The 17,369-nt window shown below is 57.6% G+C and overlaps 3 protein-coding genes across 4 annotated transcripts; 1 reads left to right on the top strand and 2 right to left on the bottom strand.

The window, feature by feature from the left end:
* Positions 1-132: 132 nt before the first annotated feature.
* BUD23 (BUD23 rRNA methyltransferase and ribosome maturation factor) lies at positions 133-5,905 on the bottom strand. Its single transcript, XM_065852783.2, has 12 exons — positions 5,802-5,905; positions 5,663-5,700; positions 5,345-5,440; positions 5,067-5,149; positions 4,873-4,969; positions 3,952-4,048; positions 3,093-3,143; positions 2,440-2,525; positions 2,182-2,227; positions 1,835-1,896; positions 658-747; positions 133-519 (listed from the first exon to the last, which is right to left on the bottom strand). Exons 1-12 carry the CDS (start codon positions 5,847-5,849, stop codon positions 465-467), a joined length of 849 nt encoding a protein of 282 aa, XP_065708855.1. The 5' UTR covers positions 5,850-5,905; the 3' UTR covers positions 133-464.
* DNAJC30 (DnaJ heat shock protein family (Hsp40) member C30) lies at positions 5,885-7,171 on the top strand. The gene is made up of 2 exons (XM_065852784.2): positions 5,885-6,759; positions 6,838-7,171. Exon 1 carries the CDS (start codon positions 5,941-5,943, stop codon positions 6,559-6,561), a length of 621 nt encoding a protein of 206 aa, XP_065708856.2. The 5' UTR covers positions 5,885-5,940; the 3' UTR covers positions 6,562-6,759; positions 6,838-7,171.
* A 6,595-nt stretch (positions 7,172-13,766) lies between these two features.
* Positions 13,767-16,579, bottom strand: VPS37D (VPS37D subunit of ESCRT-I). 2 transcript variants are annotated; one of them, XM_065853254.2, is made up of 5 exons: positions 16,367-16,579; positions 15,240-15,411; positions 14,816-14,898; positions 14,503-14,637; positions 13,767-14,352 (listed from the first exon to the last, which is right to left on the bottom strand). In XM_065853254.2, exons 1-5 carry the CDS (start codon positions 16,487-16,489, stop codon positions 14,149-14,151), a joined length of 717 nt encoding a protein of 238 aa, XP_065709326.1. In that variant the 5' UTR covers positions 16,490-16,579; the 3' UTR covers positions 13,767-14,148. The 2 variants fall into 2 exon arrangements, with proteins under 2 accessions (XP_065709326.1, XP_065709322.1); XM_065853250.2 differs by having other exon boundaries at positions 13,767-14,637; positions 16,367-16,560.
* Between the last annotated feature and the right edge of the window lie 790 nt (positions 16,580-17,369).

Raw genomic sequence — 17,369 nt, 5'->3', positions numbered from 1 at the left:
GAGGACACGCACCTTTATCCTGCCTGACTCCCTGCCTGGGGGTGGAGGGGATGCTGGAAAGGAGCTGGGTGCTCTGTTCCCACCTCAGCACCCCCCTGCACTGATGGCAGGACACAGGAGACCAGCAACACGTCTGACTCAGTGACTGTTTAGTGAGGAGGCTGGATGTGAGTTCGGGCTCACCTGGAGCTCCAGCTGGCTCACTGCACTCTCAGGCAGATAATCAATGGCACTGCAGACACCAAGTGGTCAGAGCACTGTCTGCTGCTCCACCTTCAGCAGGAAAACAGGGCTGGCAGCTTTGCAGTTGGCTGTTGGGCATCACCTGAGCCAGTTCACAACGCCAAAAGCCAGCGTGACCTGTCCCAGCAAGTCCCAGGCCCGGGCTGAGCATCTGTGCCATCCACAGGAGGCACTGAGGGGACCAACACACCATCTTCCATGCCAGCAGTGTCCAGAGCAATTCAGAAGCGAGGGCGGCGCTTTCGACCAGTGTATTTCGTGTCTGCTCGCACTTCCCTGCAAAGAAAAGCAGAGAGCATCTGAGCACAACCCCCGCGTCATTCTGGGAGAGGAAAGGAAGCGGGTTTGTGGCAGGAGTTTGAAGAAGTGACAGCAGCCAGACCAGCACAGTTGGCAGGACCCAGCTGAACTTACTTGCCCTGTCGTCGTCTACGCTCTTTCTTCTCAAGGATCCAGTCCCGGCTTTTCTTCACAGACTTGCCCTTGGTGTTTCTGAACCGTGTCCTACAGAGGAAGCACACAGAAGCTGGAAGAACTGAGGTGCATGGTCAGAGCTTTCTGCCATGGAGGATTTTCACCCAAAACTGGGCATACCCTCTGCCTCCTAAAACCAGTGAGGACCCCTGGGATTGAAAGAGATTCAGTCAGCACTGGGGCAGGTGGCCAGACAGTCCAGCTGCAGATGCATGGGGGAGGAGGCTGCTTCCAGTCCCGGCTCTGAGCTGAGGGACACCCACCCTCCATGGACTGCAGCAGGGCAGTGTTCCCTAGGTGTCTGACACACCAGTGGCACGCTGGGCTCTGCGATCTCAGTGGAATATGGGCTCAAGCACAACCACCCTCCCCTTGCGTGCTCTGCTCTGAACAAAGCAGGCAAAACCTCTGGCTTCCTAAAAAGTTGCCAGTTCTGCTACTGCCCTCCAAAACCACACGCACCCTGGACTAAGTGAGGAGAGAACAGCAGTGTAAGAGGCAGGAAAACATGGCAGCCACAAGCTCCTGGCAGCCATGACGATTTCCCTCCGGTTTTTGTTCTCTGTCTCTCCCACTGGCTGCAAGAGGGGCTCCTGCTTGCACCACTACCATGGAAGTAGACCAGGCCAGCAGCAGAAGAAACCCCCAGGCCACGGCTAAGCCAGACTAAGCAAAGAATTTGACAGCAGAAGAAAGGGAACACCAGGCTTCAGGCACAGCAGCCTGCCTCCCTAACTGAAACAGCCACGCATAGTACCACCAGCACTGTAATGTTCCCCCTCCCATCACCACTGGCCTACACTACAGCACGGAGCTGGAGAGCCCAGTGCCGGACAGAATGCACACCTCAAACTGCTCAGCTGCAGCTCTCAGGTAAGCGCCAACAGCCCCACGATGCCACAGCAAAAAGCTCCAGACTAACCCGTTCCATTCCTGGTGCCTGAGGCCCTTTGATAAGATCAAGCAGTGCCCAATTGGGCTGCCAAGGGTCCTCCCAGTCCGCTCTCTTCAGTCCCTTCTCACATGGCAGCACTGTGGTCCTGAGCAAAACCCAGCTCTTACACCCTCCACACCACCTGCCTGGGGAGAACCTGCAGCTTCACCCCCTACACGATACCTCTCATTGGTGAACTTTGCCTGGTGCATCTCTTCTCCATCAGAACACTCAGTACCAAGGCCCTAAAAACCAAAATTGACAAGTTTCACTCTTCTCCAGAGCAGACATAGCTAACAGTCATGCCACCTAAATTAAGGGGAATCCAGGGCTCAGCAAGGGGAAGGAGTGGAGCAGGAAAAATCTGGTCTTCCCAAAACTGTAGCAAGTAAACCAGATCTCAGGGAGAAGAGGGGTTGGTGAGAGCAAACGTATAAATGAAGTCACATCTGCATGCAAAGAGCTGCTGGGCTCCCACCCGTGTTCACACCTCTTCCATAGCCAACTCTGCTGCCTACAGAGCTCCTCACCTTTGGTAACGTGCCAGATGTCCCAACAAAGAGACAAAGGAAGAACCTGAAAGAACAAGAATAAGGAAGGTGAAGCTGGGATTCAGCCTTTGATTCCCAAAGCCTAAGCAAGACTGAGATTTTTGATAACAGTCAGATCTAAGCCATAACTTCTCTCCAGGACTGTATCATGGGAGACAGAACAGCTTGGTAAGAAAAATCACTGCTAAACCCAGACCTCAACCCAAACACACACATAGTCAGAGACACAGGACTCACTTTTTGGCTTTGGCGCTGTTGGGGTAATCTACCACCATTCCCCCAGTAAAACCAGCTCTCATGGCCTGCGCCGTGATGAGCTCCAGCTGGAAAAAGAAGCACATGCCAGCGTTATTTAGTGGTTGGCCACCAGTGACCCCCATGAGACCTGTGGGCTCAGCCATAGCTAATTGTGTGTGCCAAAGTGGGGTCCTTCCTCCTCCTGTTCAACTCTGTTCAGCTCACTGAGCTCCCAGCTCTGCAGTGCCATTCTGACACCACTCCACTGCCTTTACTGGGTTCTCCCTGCCCATCAGTCTAGCCTGGGTTAATTGAGGCAGCAGACTCTCTAGGAGAGGGATACTTGGCTGGATTTTCCAGTCCTGGCATTACGGTGCTGATGACTACAGGCCAGTCTTCAAACCAGACACACGGGAAAAATCTATGACAGCAGATTCAGATGGCATCCTGCCAATTTCTTTGATTTTAAAGCTCAGTCCAAGACAATCTGTGAAGCAAAAGAAATTGCATAGGGCATTCTCATACTTTTTTTTGGGGACCTCTTGAAGAACTTTACAGATGGAGAAACAAAATGCATTCACAGTGCCCAAGAGCACAGGACTGCTCTGCCCAGCTCTGCCTGTACCTCCTCCCCACTGACTGATGTCCTGTACCTGTTCTGAGTTCTCGGGATACAGTTGCAGGACGGCTCGGGATCCTCGGGCCTACAGGAAATAAATTTAGTCACAAACATCTCTCAGTGCAGGCAACCCCTCCAGTCACCCAATTCCTCACCAAGACACTGGTGCCCACCTCTCCAAAGCCTCTAGGGAAACTCTCCCAGAAGAGCTGCTCGGAGTGCAGAGCCAGCTCCTCCACAGCACAGTGCCCCTCACGACAAGACCTCGAGGTCCTGAAGCAAGTTCAGAGCTGGTGAGGGGCTGGAGCACAAGTGTGATGGGAGCGGCTGAGGGACCTGGGGGGTTCAGCTGGAGAACAGGAGCTGAGGGGAGACCTTCTGATCTCTGAACTGCCTGAAAGGAGCTTGGAGCCAGGGGGTCGGGCTCTGCTCCCCAGGAACAAGCGCCAGGAGCAGAGGAAACGGCCTCAAGTTGCGCCAGGGGGGGTTGAGGTTGGATGTGGGGAACAATTTCTTCCCCAAAGGGCTGTGGGGCATTGGAACAGGCTGCCCAGGGCAGTGCTGGAGTCACCATCCCTGGAGGGTTGGACAGACGGACATGAGGTTCTCAGGACATGGGGCAGTGCCAGGGGTGGGTTATGGTTGGACTCTATGATCTTGACAGCCTTTCCCAACCAAAATGATTCTGTGATTCAAGGCCCAGGGGTAACAGCAGGGATCATGGGAACAGAAGACAGCATGCAGGCAGGCGAGGAGCGAGGACTGGGTGCTCCTGAGAGTCCACCGGTCCAGAGCAACATTTACTTACAATACTTAAAATATCTTGGTAAAATGTACCAGTGAGGAGGTAAAAGTAGGCAGAGGTCTACTGACTGGGAGAGCACAACACTTACCAAGGCCGTATAAAGAGTTGAGAAGAATTGATAAAGGCGTTTTGGAGGGCTGTGTGATTTCTTATCAGCATTACAAAGCCACTGTACTGCAGAAATACTGAGAAAGAAAACAAGACCCCCAGAACAATGAGCCATCAATTATTTTGCAGAGCTCGTCACCTCCCCCTGAGCTTACTTCCAGCACTAAGCATGTGTGAGGCTTCAAGGAAACCATTTAATTTTCTCCATGTAGCTACACCTTCTGTTTTGCAGTTACACAGCCCCCCCCGGAGACTGACCATGTCAAAACCCTACAAGGCACAGTAGTTATTCAAGCACAAAACAATCACCAAGCATCCCCTTTAGGCCAGGTGCTCGTCCAATTCAAATGCTCAGCTGTGGCCCCTGCATGGCTGTGTGGTTTTTGCCAATGAGCAACACCAAACAGAGTGTTTGCATCAGCAATGGACAGTCCATGCTCCTTCCCAGCACCTGAGGTATCCTCTAAGAAAAAAAGTGTTTCTGTCCCGTTCACCTATCCCTTCCTCCCCAAAACCAACCATCAAACCTTGAATCCAGGGCCTGACCTTGCAGCTGAGCAATGGTACACACATATTTTCTGTTTTCCCCCATGGAGCAGGTCTCAAGCCTCCTGACAATATCCCCAGGGTTCTTTTATTTACTTCAATAAACTTCCTAGATCACCAGCACAAAAACCAGACAAGGGTCACTTGGGAAACAACTGTTGGAAGCTACCTCTACCATCCAGAATCTCAGCAATTTGTCCCAGAGAGGTGGAGTCAAGTTGCATGGAGCAAAGAGAGTGACTGATAAGGACAGTCATGCTCATCTGGTTACGTTCTGTACATGGATCGTGTGTACTGTACAGACAATGCAGCCATACGGACTATCAAAACAACTCGCTTGTATACACAGACTCACCTGATACAGCCATCAAACATGCCAGGCCTGAAGGGAATGCCCTGACCCACATCTGCAAGTAGAAGATCTCCTTCCACCTCCCTCTCCACAGCCACATCTGCACAGAAAAAAGCACTGCTCAGGCAAATGGCTCCCACCTTTGGGAACCGCACAGGAGGTGAGGTGAGGACGGCAGGGGAGGAGGAACTACTTACCCAGCATGGCAGGGCTGATGTCCATGCCAATCCAGTAGTGACCCTCTTCAGAGATGTAATCCCCGCTCAGCCCAGAGCCACAGCTGGACGGAGGAAGAGGGAAAAGCACAAGGATCATGGACCTGGTCGGAGGCCGCAAAGGTGCAGCTGCCTGTCCCTCTTGTTCATCCAGCACAGAGAGACGCTGGAGCTGCGGGCCAAGGACGCCCCTCAGCCACCTCCGGCTAACCCCCACATGCCGCCCATGTGCCGGGACACCGGGCAGAGTCCCCGCTCACCCCACATCCAGCAGGAGGCACGGTCGGTCCCCGGGAAGTCCCAGCAGCTCCACAGCCCGCTCCGACATCTGCGACTGGATCTGCACCACCCGGGAGCTGCAAGGCGCGGACAGGCCGGGCAGCCAGCGGCGACCCGGCCACCCCTGCCCCGCGGGCCCCCAGGGCAGGATTTAGCCCCCTCCCCCTCGCCACCGCCACCCGGCAAGACCGACCCCCCCCCCACGCCGTCCGCTCCCTAACAGACCCCGACCCCCCCGCACCGCCGCCTCACGACAGGCGCGCCCGCCCAGCAGCTCCGCCGCCACCGCGCCGCCGTACTTCTGAGTGTACTTCCGCGCCTCGGCCTCATCGTAGAACTGAAACGAGAAGGAGACGGCGGCGGTGAGGCTGCGGCCACCCGGCTCCGGCTCCGTCTCCGTCCCCGTCCCCGTCCCCGTTGTCCCGTTCCCCCGCTCACCAGCTCGGGCGGGCCCCGGTGCTCGGGCCGGCTGCCGCTGCCCGCCATGCCGCCGCGTGACGTCACTGTCCTGCGCCGCCTGCGGAAGTGCTGTCGCGGCCAAGATGGCGGCGGGCGGGCGCTGAGGCGGCGCGGCCCGATGGAGCCGGCAGCGCTCGGCCGCCTCCTGCGCCTCCTGCCCGCCCGCTGCGCCCCGCGGCCCGGCCGCGTCCTGGCGTCGTCCCGCAGCGGGCAAACGGGTGGCGGTGTCGGAACAAACCTGTACGAGGTGCTGGGGGTGGCGGCCACGGCGACGGCGGCGCAGATCAAGACCGCGTACTACGAACAGTCGTTCCGTTACCACCCCGACCGCAACGCCGGCAGCGCCGCCGCCGCCGCCCGCTTCGCCGCCGTTAGCGAGGCCTACCGTGTGCTGGGCAGCGCCGCCCTGCGCCGCAAGTACGACCGCGGCCTCCTCAGCCCCGAGGACCTGCGCGGCGCCCCCCAGCCCTCGGGCCGCCCGCCCGCCCCCGCCCCGCCGCCCCCCCGCGCCCCCGCCGCCCGCCGGGGCTCCGTCCCGCCGCCCTTCGACTTCGACGCCTTCTACCGGGCGCACTACGGGGAGCAGCTGGAGCGGGAGCAGCTGCTACGGATGAAGAGGGAGCAGCTGCGGCTCCGCCGGGAGGAGGCTGCGGCCCAGGGGCGATTCAGGCTCCTCTCTGACCTCTCCGTGGGGCTCTTCTTCGTCCTGAGCTTCGCCATCATCTACGGCTTCAAGTGACAGCAGGGCCACAGCGGAGCTGGGCGGCCACCGGGGCAGCCACCCAGCTCCACTGCTGCAGTGGGAGGGAGTGTCACCAGCGGGCATGGCAGCTGGCTGGGAGGTGTCCCCTGTACCTACACAGCTGGCAGGTGCTGTGTTGGTGTCTGCTCCTCAGGCTGTGACATCTTCGCCCTGCTGGTGTGACCTTCAGACACGGTATGTTATCAGCAGGTACCGTGAGCAGGCTCTGCTCCATGGTGTGTGACCTGACCCCTTTGCCTGTGTGACCTTCAGACACTGAGCGCATCTGGCAGACGTGGTTGTGATGTGACCTCCACAACTGTGACCTGCAGACCGTGTGTGACCGCTGGATACCACTGGTAGGCTCTGCTCTTCAGGCTGTGATGTGCCCCTGCCGCCCGTGTGACCTTGCTGATGTGACACAGGGGCTCAACAAGCTGCGATGTGCCCTCTGTGCCAATATGACCTGCAGACACAGTGCCTGATAGGTAAATGTGGTTCATGGACTCTGCTTTGTGGACTGTGACCTGTCCCCTCCTGCTGTTTGACCTTGGCGGTACCCACGTGCCTCTTCTGAGCCTCAGCAGAGATTAAATGTCTGTCAGTGGTGGTTGTGTGCTGTGTGGGTTCATGGAGGGTGCTCTCACTGCTGCTGAGTTATGGCTCTCTGTGGTTTTCTGATAATCGAAGACCTGTCACCTCTGCGCTGTCACACCTGTTGTTACTACATCTTTGGGGAATTTTATGAGTGTTGATCTCCAAACTGCATCATTGCCCTTGTCTGTCCCTGTTCAGGGCTTCCCTCACTGTGTGGTGAGTATGGGAGTCTTGGCTTCAGCAGCCTAGAAGAGTGAAACCTGGGCCCATGCCAGCTTGTGTCCTGATCAGCGTGAACCATCGCCTGGAGGTGCTGCCCAAAACACTTCTGTGTTTGGAACAGCCTGTCCTGTCTAGGGCTGGCCAGGAACTTCGCACAAGACCATCCCACCCAGGCCTTGGTGCCTGGGAGCGGTGCACTTGTGAGCACTGAGTGTTTTACACGTGTCTAAGCATCATTTGCACATAAAGAGTATTTGCCTATTTAAGTGTTTTTAGAACTAAAGATTGTGTCTCTCAGAGCTTTTGTCTTTGCTTGGGTGAAGGTTTCACCCGTGCTGTGCTGGTACTACATGGAGTGAGTGGAGCTTTGTGGTACTGAATGCTGAGTGTGCCAAAGGCTTTGTCTGCTATTTTGCACTAGATTTGCTGGGGCTGCCTGGCAGTGGTCTGCACAGGCACCAAGCCCTCACCTCTCACTGCAGTGGGCCTCGGTTCTGTTTTCTTCCAACACAAAAACATTAAAAGTGAATGCCCCATGTTTTCCAGCTGCATAGTTCTGTGATGCTGAACTGAGCCTCAGGCAATAGCGTGGCAGGGAATGTAATGTCCACTGGTACCGGGTGTTAGCTGAGCTTTCTGCCTTGTCTGGAAAGAATGGTACTACTTCCAGCTGCAGACTGCAGAGACTGCTGCATGTTTGAAGCAAATTCAGCCCAAAGGTGGGGAGAGAGCTTTCCAGGATCCTCTCTAGTTGTCAGTCCATCCCCCTGTGTGGGATTGTAGTGCTGAAATGTCAGCAGGAGCTCAGCATTCACGAGCATTAGTTAAAGAGTGAAAGTCTCTGGAGTTGTGGTTCTGTGTCGCATGCTGCTGCATTTGATGCTATAAACCAAGTCACCTGAAAGCCCATAGGCAGCTTTTCCGGCAGAATTTGACATGAAGTGTTCTCTTCCAGACTGCAAAAGCCAGAGGCATCCATGGGAAGTGATGGGTAGTAGGGAGCAACCCTCCAGTTCTTGATGTTGTGGCTTGCAGATTTATTAAATGCCCTGCCAAACACAAGGTGTCCTCTGGACCGGTATTTCTTAAATGTCTGTGGTGCTGAGGCCTGGGCTGTGGGTTGTGCCCACAGGCTGGCTCTGTACCCAGCCCTGAGCTGAGCTTCCTAGTCCGGTGCAGTGCAGATTGGAGCAGGAGAACCAGGCTCATTGGTGTGCCCCTGCATCGCTCTGCCTCCTGACACTGGGAGAGAAAAGAGCTGCTCCATTAAGGCAGCTGGACTGACTTTCCTGCCCTGTGTCAGAAATTGTGGGGTGAGGTACTCAAAACTGAGCTAATCCATGTGCCTTTCAGTGGGTGGTTTGGGCAGCTCATGTTGCTGGTTCTTCCCCTTCATCCTCAGGTCTCCCTGATGTGTCTTGAACATTAAAGATATCCAGCCCTAAACTGTTGGCAAAATGACAGCTTTCTTTTGAGGGGCTTGGATGGTAAATATTCCTTGTACTTGCTGGAAAATGGAGGAGAGAGGACAGGCTGGTGTTTCACATAGTGACTGCAGCAGGTTGAGGAAGAGGGTGAGGAGAAGGGGGGTCCTGTTTCCCTGAGGCCATGCTGGGAAGGGCAGGCATGCTGCTTGCAGTCAGCAGGGAGTGGCTGAGATGGCCCCCCTGGGCCACCATGGCCTTCATTTCTGCCTGGCAGAGGCTGTGCTGCCCTGACATGCGGGAGCTGCCGTGTGCTTGTGACAAACCCTCTGTGCTCCCCGCACTCTCTGCACTTGGATGCTGTGGGTAGCGTTCAGTTTTGCTGCTGTTTGGTCCAAGGAGGGGAAGCATGGTGTGCAGGGTGTGGAAAGATGCTTGGGGCATCCAGTCTGTCACTTCTGGGGTGGTACAATGTGTACTTCTCCCCAGTGTCACCTCAAGCTCATCAAATCCAACTGTTACCTCACCCCTGGCACTGCCCCGTGTCCCTGAGAACCTCATCTCTGTTCAACCCCTCCAGGGATGGTGACTCCACCACTGCCCTGGGCAGAAGTTGTTCCCAATATGCAATCTAACCCTCCTCTGGCACAACTTGAGGCTTTTTCTTCTCTTCCTATCGCTTGTTGCTTGGGAGAAGAGACCAACCAACCCCCTGGCTCCAAGCTCCTTTCAGGCAGTTCAGAGATCAGAAGGTCTCCCCTCAGCTCCTGTTCTCCAGCTGAATCCCCCAGGTCCCTCAGCCGCTCCCATCACACTTGTGCTCCAGCCCCTCACCAGCTCTGTTCCCTTCTCTCAACTCGCTCCAGCACATCAAGGCCTTTCCTGGTGTGAGGGGACCAAAACTGCCCCCAGGATTGGTGGTTTGGCCTCCCCAGTCCCAGCACAGGGACGGTCACTGCCCTGGGCCTGCTGGCCACACCAGTGCTGGTAAAAACTTTTACGCAGCAGAGGGTGAGGCTCTGCAGCTGCCTGTCACCTTTGCTGTCTTCACACTTAAGGGAAACCAAGAACAGATCCTAAGGGAGTACTGAGCCACAGAGGGTAGTTTCTGTGACAGAGCCCGCCTTCTTGCAGCTGTGGGCAAGGCAGCCGTGGCTGGGTGTCAGAGCAGGGAGCGGCTTCCACTCACACGTTTCCTGCAGGCTTTGCCTCCTTTGGAGGATGTTTCCAGTTACCACAGAACTAATCCCAGTAAGATACTGCAGTCACGGCTGTTGTACAGCCCTGGCCTGGCCTGTGCCCTCGGGGGTGAGGACAGCAGTCTCAGCTGGGGAGGAGGTCACAGTGAGTTGTCCTGAGGCCTTTGCTGGGAGGAGTGTGATGCTCACAGTGGGGATTTCTTCCTCCTCACTCTCAAGTCCCACTGGGACCACTTTTACACATTTACTAGCACATCCTACCCTTCTCTTCATTGTTCTGCAGCTCCACATTGCATCTGCATTTACAGTAAGTGATGTATTTTATGCACACTAGATGCTCATTCTTTGCTTGCCTACACCTGGCACCAATTTTTATCAGCTCTCAGATTTGTGTCACTGTAAAGAACTGCCCAAGGGTGAGTTGGTGGTGGGGCTTCAGCTGTTGCCCTGTGCCCACACCTCCAGGCCCACAGTGCTCTGCCCTGCACCTTCACCCCAGGGTTTGTTCTGTTTAACTTCTGGTTACTCATTCCCACCCTCGAATTACTAACAACAGACATCATACCATGCCACTGTAAAAGGGAAGCAAAACTAAAACTCATCAGTTAATGACCACTTGGTAATTAGATGCTCTTATAAACTAAGTAAATCAAGTGAAAGCTCCAGGTGAGCTGAGACAAGCCCAGATGAGGCCTGACAGCCCCAGTCTTGAGGCCTCGCAAGCTCAGTGCAGACTCCATTCCCCAGCCCCATCCCAGCCCATTATTGTGGGCTGACGTCCTTGTCACCGCAGCCTTGGTGTGCTGAGCTGCCTTCCTCAGCTGCTGGGGGGTGCAGCCTGCAGGCATGGGGTCTCAGTGCCTCATTTGGGCCTCTTCCCTCCATCTGGAGAAACTGGGCTGCTCTTACTGAGGAAGGGGTTAAACCTGGCTCCTGGCAGGACTTTGGGGGTGCCAGCTGGGCTGGGGCATGAGGGGCAGAGACAAGGAGCTGCAGGCTGGGTGAGCAAGGTCCTGGGCAGCACTGGAGGGGTGGCTCCCACATCCAGCCTGGCAGGGAGGGGGGTGAGGGGACAGCCCCAGCCCTCACCTGCCCTGTGGGCAGAGCTCTGCACCCCTGACCTGCTGTGCCCACAGTGGCTCTACCCCCTGCCAAGAAGAGCCACACAGTTGGCCACATGCCTGGGTGGGAGGGCAGCTCCCCCCGCCTCTGCAGCATTCCCTGCGGTGATTCGTCTGTTAACAGAGTTAATTGTTAATAGGGTTTTCTCCTGCTCACAGCCCTGCTGCCTGCGTGGTGCCTGCTGCCCGGGGGGCCCAGCTGGGGCACCCCAACACCCCCCATCATGGTCCAGCCCCAGCCTGGGGCTTTGCATCCCCCCCCAACATGGGGTGGTGGCTCAGAGGGTCAGCCACCCACTCCAACACCTCAAGGCCTTTCTTGGCGTGAGGGGCTCAAAACTGACTCCAGGATTCATGGTTTGGCCTCCCTGGTGCCCAGGACAGGTCTGCCTGCAGAAGGGTTGGAGCTGCCCATACAGTGAGGTGCTGCCTGTGCACTCAAGGGACAAAGGGGCAAACACCCACTGCTGTCACCTTCCCCAGAGGCACAGCATGCTCCAAACTGGACAGGACCAACTCCAGGGCAGGAGGAACCTCCCCAGGGCAGGGGCTCACCTTGTTTGGCACCTTCCCGGTGCTTAAAGGACCTTGGCTGAAGTGGAGTGGCAGCCAGCACAACAGGACCACAAGGCTGCCCACCACTACCTGAGCTGGGTGGGTGCCTGGGGGTGCTGCAGGGCTCTTCTGGATAGAAATCCATCCAGGGTCACAGCAGCTCAGTTCACCTTGTTCTTTGGCCCATCATTTTTAGTGCTGCCAGCTGCGGTGTGGCACATCCTCCCTGGGCTGCAGAGAGGCAGCTGCTCACCTTGAGGGTTTGCACTCATGGGGCAGCGTTTGCCCTTTGCTGTAAGATGACTCAATACCTACTCAGGGACAGGGAAGTTTGTCCTGGAGCTGGTGACAGGTCCACGCACCATTGCCTCGAACCGCCCAGCCCTGGGGAGCCATGCAAGGGGAAAACCACTGGTTGTGCCTGGCTGTTTTTTGGGTGGTTTGGCTCCTTGTGCATGGTCGCACATGTGCTAGTGCCAGCCCCAGTGCTGCGCCTGGTCCCGTCTTGCAGGGCAGTGACACAGCTGGCCAGCATTGCCTCTGGCTGGCATTAAGCCCATATAGGTGTCTGGTCCTGGGCTTCAGCATGCACTGTATCCTCATGCCATTGCCTTGGGACCTTTTCCTTCTGTGCCAAGTGTGAAGGTGGCCTTCTTCTCCCAGGTGGGCATCCAGATCCAGGGAGAAACCTTGTGCTTACCCACCACCACCCCTGTGTGTGTGTGCTCAGAGCCCTGATAGCTCAAGGCACACACATCACATCTCCATGCTGCAGCCACAGCTCTGGTCATCTCACTCAGCACCCACTGCAGTCCTCAGGGTAGCCTGGGCAACTGTCTGGGGGACCCCAGCACACAGGATAGGACAGAACTGCCTGTGCATCCCACCCCCCTCAAGACACAGCACAGTTGGTCCCAGAAGGACTGACTGGCTGCCTAAGTGCTCCTGCTCAGTCCCCTTCTTTCCCTGGTTAGTTTAGCCCTGTAGGGCTGGTATGGGGATCTAACCAAGCTCTTTGTGCCATGGTTGCCACCATATTATGGTCCTTTCTCCTGACATGTGGCCACCAAGCCTGACTGAACCCGGTAGAACCCAGGAAAGCAGGAAGTGCCCTGTGAAACCCCATATATTCCAGTGCCTACCGTCTCCTTGCCTGGCAATAAAGCCAGTGTCTGGTCCCCAATTTATCCCAGTCTTAAACCCATTTTAACTGATTGTACTGGATGACTGGCCCCAGTTCCACATGCGAGGGCTGGAGTTTGGAGTAAGAATGGGGTACCCTGAGTGTTAGAGAGGGTGATCAGACACTGCCAGCCAATGGTCCATATTTTGGGGTGCTTTGTAGCCAAAACCAGAGCTCCTGGACACTTTGAGATGATTTTTAAACAGTCTACATAACAGTGCCAAGCTGCAGGGAAAGAATTAAAACCCACCACAATTAGACGGGGACAGAAAGCACAGGAAGAGCCTGAAACCAAATCTAAAGCTAGAAACAGCACAGGAGACAACCCAGACGAGGGAACAAGTACCCCAGGGGCTGCAGCTGGAGGAACCAGGGCTTCCTGCCAGCCCTGTCTCATCACCCATTGTGTGAAATCAAGGAAAGCAATAGAAGAGCCTGGGGTGAACGAAGACCAACTCAGGCCTCCTGCTGCCTTGTCCTGCGGTGGCTGAAGTCAGGGCTAGTAAAGGAGGGTGGATGCATAATAGGTACTAAAAATCACTGCTATGAGGGAGACCAGCTGGCTGGGGCGGGTATAACCCTCATGGGGACAAAGACTTGATTGCTGGCACGAGGCAGCTCTGTTTACCAGAAGTCTTCACCATGTGTGGGGCCAAACTGCTGGGAGGTGGTCCCTGGCACCAGCCTGGAGGGAAACTTGCCTTGCTGGGCCCTCTGCCCCACTTGGGTAGGCTCAGCCCACTTCCCCAGGGTGTTGATGGGCTGAGCCAAGTGCAGGTACAATGACTGAGGGCTCTGCAGGCTGGAGAACCCTGGACTGCCAGTCAACTCCAAGCCTGGCAAGTGTCCCCCCCCCGCAACTGCTTCTTCCCTGCCTCTGTTCATAGCCAGAGCCAAGGGGTAACACACAGCATGGAAAAGAGCCTTTATTTAGAAAGCACATGGTGCCCAGTGCTCCTGGACCCTCTTCCCTGCTATCTCCCACCTGACTGAGCCCACCGACATCCCTACAAACCACCTGCCCCCACCTCCTGTCACTGCTCCTCTTGCTGTGGATGCAGCTCCCCAAGTGCAGGACCCCTCCCCAGCCATGGCACCTGCCCCCTCCGCCCCCAGCTAAGCGCCTCCATCCCCCTGCGAGTACCACCACCCTGCCCGACAGGCACTGCAGTGCCTCAGAGCCGTGCCCGCACCCACCCCCGCGCACTCCCCTGCCAGGGTGTCTCTGTGCAGCCCCCACGGAGGCACAGGGCCAGAGGGGGGACATCCCCATCCCTGCCCTGCTACCGGTGTGGGGGCTCCTGCTTCTGGTGTTGCGGCTGCTGCTGCCTGCGGAAAGGCTGAGGGCTGAGCAGGGAGACGTGTCCAACGAGGTGCAGGGGTGAGCCTGGGCTGGAGATTTCGGAGCAGGGAGATACTTGCTGGTGTCCCAGGGCTGGGAGATGGTGTCTGGGAGGCACAGCCGGCACGGCGAATGGCACAACGGCCTCCGAGGGGATCAGAAAGGCGGGCACGAAGCCATAGGAAAGATCAAAGGCTTTGGGGGCTACTCCACTGCGCAATGGGGGAAGGCGGGCTGATGCCAGGCTAGCCAGGGCACCTGGGTACCCCACGGGGCCCGCAGGGTTCCTGCCCACCTGGTCCTTCCGTAGCAGCTCCTGCAGCTTCTCCAGCTGCGTCCGGCAGATGTGGGAGCGTGTGCGGCTCTGGCAGAAGGACTCAAGAAAGGAATCAAGGGGCAGGTCCTGGGCCAGGAACTGCTTGATCTGTGCCTGTGGGTTGGGTGGTGGGACAGCATCAAGCCAACAGCCCTGGGACCACAGAAGGAGCCCAAACAGCTGAGCATCCCTGTGGCCTCTTCTCCAGGGCCTGGTACTTGGGAGGGCATAGAGAGCAGTCCATGGCCCAGGCAAGGAAAGGGCAGCAGCACCAGGGTCTCTCCTGACTCACCTCTGACTCTGCCTCGGAGGCATCGAGCTTGGCTTGGAGCTGGCCCAGTGCGCTCTGTGGGCTCCACTTCTCCAGGTACGCCTCTGTGTCGGGAGGGGATGGGGCTGCTAACAAACCTCCCCTCGGACATTCCCACTGCTGGGGCTGTGGTATTTCCCATCCCCAAGCATCAGGTCCACCACCCTCAAACTGAAACACCCCCAAACACATCACTGGAGCCACGTGCACACTGGGGCCTGTGTCCCACCACAGCCTGGGTTCCAGCTGAGAACTGGCTGGTGGTGTCACAGGCAATGTCACCCCCAGCTGCTCCTGATCACAGCTGGGCTATTTCCCCAGCGCAGGTTGGAGGGTGCTGAGCCAACCTGGGCCCTTATATAAACATGGGTTGCTCTGACCATGCTGGACTCTGCACCCCACTCACCCAGGCGCTGCTGCTTGTCCCAACATGCCTCTCGTATCTCCTGTAGCTCCTGATACTTGATGGCTAGGGACGCCTTTCCATCTTCCAGCCGTGGGCGCAGGGACAGGTTCACCCTGGCCAGGGTGCAGTTTGAAGCCAAACACATCTCTCGTTCCAGCTGTAGGCTCTGAAACTGTGAGAATGGGAACAGGGGGAAGGGGCAGGTATCAGCACTGGGAGAATGGGCAGAACCAGTCGGAGCAGGCAGCCTGCTGGGAGGGCTCTGTCTCCATCCAGGGGCGAACCCTCTCATCTTGCACTGTCCCTGTCCCTCTGCTCTGCTTGGAAAGGGGGTGCGTCCCAGGAGGGATGCAACATCAGCACCTGGGCTACCCACAGCACAGGGCAGCTTACCTTCAATGTGGCAAACCTCACAGCTGGCTGCCCAGGCTCCTGTGCAGAGACAAAGGCTTGCTAGCTAACAAGGATGTCAGGCAAGAGACACCCTCTGTCGCTGCACACACATCTTCCACCCACGCAGAGTGGGGACCAAAATGAGGTGCCAGGCTGTGCCTTGAAAGACTCAGGGGAAAGCTGCTGAAATCAGGCTGAGAATGATTGTAAAATAACACGGCCAAGCTCCTGGCAGAGGAGCTCCATGAGCCTCTGGAGGTGGGGAGCACTGGGAGCTCATCCCTGCTGCAGGGAGAGAAGCCAGGTGTGGAGGGCACAGAGAGGGGCCAGGGCCGCCCAGCCTCCCCAAAATCCCGATGCATGGAGAGCAGTGGGAGCAGTGGCTGTCACCCTGCTCTGGGATTTGGTGGCCCGAGGCTGCTGGGCAGGCGATGGCTGCTGAACCCCGAGCAGCACAGGATGCCCCGGGGCAGCCGCCGGCCGGGATGCCTCGAGCTGAGGTTTCCCCTCGGCCGCCTCAACCCAGCTGGTGGGTTCTGCGGCTCCTCCAAAGCCCTCGGGCTCGGCGTTTCGGTTATCGAGGAGAAACCAACAGTCAGCGGTGCCGGGGATCGGCGGCACCGCCTGCGGGCGGCTCCACCCCGCGCGCCAGGGAAGCCCCGTTCGGGACGAGCGCTGCGCTGCCCCGCGGGACACGGCCTCCCCCGGGCCCGCCCTGGATCCCCCCGCCGTACCTTCCTGCTGAGGCGGGCGGCGCGCTGCAGCCGGGTCTCGTCCTGCAGCAGAGCGCGGAGCTGCGCGGTGCTGAGCGCCCCGAAGCGGCGCGGGGAGCCGGGTGGCGGCGGGGGCCGGGACATGGGCCGGGGCACGGGCGGGCGCGGCCGGGACACCCCCGCCGCCACCGGGACACCCTCCCAGCCACCGGGAGCCGCGCGCGCCCCGCGACCGCCCCGCTGCGCACCTCCCCGCCCCCCCGCCGGTCTTAAAGGAGCCACATCTGAGCACAAGGAGCTCCGCTCCTGCACCGCGCCGCCCCCAGCTGGGGGGGAGAACCGGCACTGCACCCCGCTGTGTGCATCCTGCACTGCAACCCGCACTGTGCGTCCTGCATTGCAACCTCTTTGTGCGTCCTGCTCCCCACCGTGTGCGTCCGCGGTGCTGCACGCTGCTGTGTGCATCCTGCACCTCCATGCCTGTATCCTGCACTGCACCACACTACCTGCATCCTGCACTGCACCGTGTCTGCCCTGTACTGCACTGCACTGTGTACATGCTGGTTGTCACTGCACTGGCCCCATCCTGTACTTGACAGCACTGCATTTGTGCATCATGGAGACATCCTGGCACCCTTGCACCCTTGGGCTCAGGAAAGAGGAGAGAAAGAGCAAGGCACCCTGTCACTGCTGGCTCTCTGCAGGTCCCCTGCGTCCCCTGGGGAGTGGAGAGGTGGGAGTGTGGCCCCACTTGTCACGGGGAACTGCTTGCCGCAAAGTGTTGCAGTATCTTTGCCACATTCTTACTCCTTCAGTAAAAAAGATGTGGTGGAGCAGCTGGGGAAAAGTAGCAAACCAGGAACTCATGGGAGATGGGAATTGCTCCCCAGGGAAGTTTTACCCTAGTGGAAAACCACAGCTGCAGGGAGAGCCGTGCACTAGGACTGCTCTGTCCTGGCCATGACGTTTCCATGGAGCAAATATCTGGTGGGAGATAGTAGCTAATGTCCACTGCTCGACCTCA

Source organism: Patagioenas fasciata, chromosome 19 (assembly GCF_037038585.1).
Source record: "Patagioenas fasciata isolate bPatFas1 chromosome 19, bPatFas1.hap1, whole genome shotgun sequence".
NCBI lineage: Eukaryota > Metazoa > Chordata > Aves > Columbiformes > Columbidae > Patagioenas > Patagioenas fasciata.
Note: the sequence above shows the minus strand (reverse complement) of the source record. Positions and strands in the feature narration are given on the sequence as shown.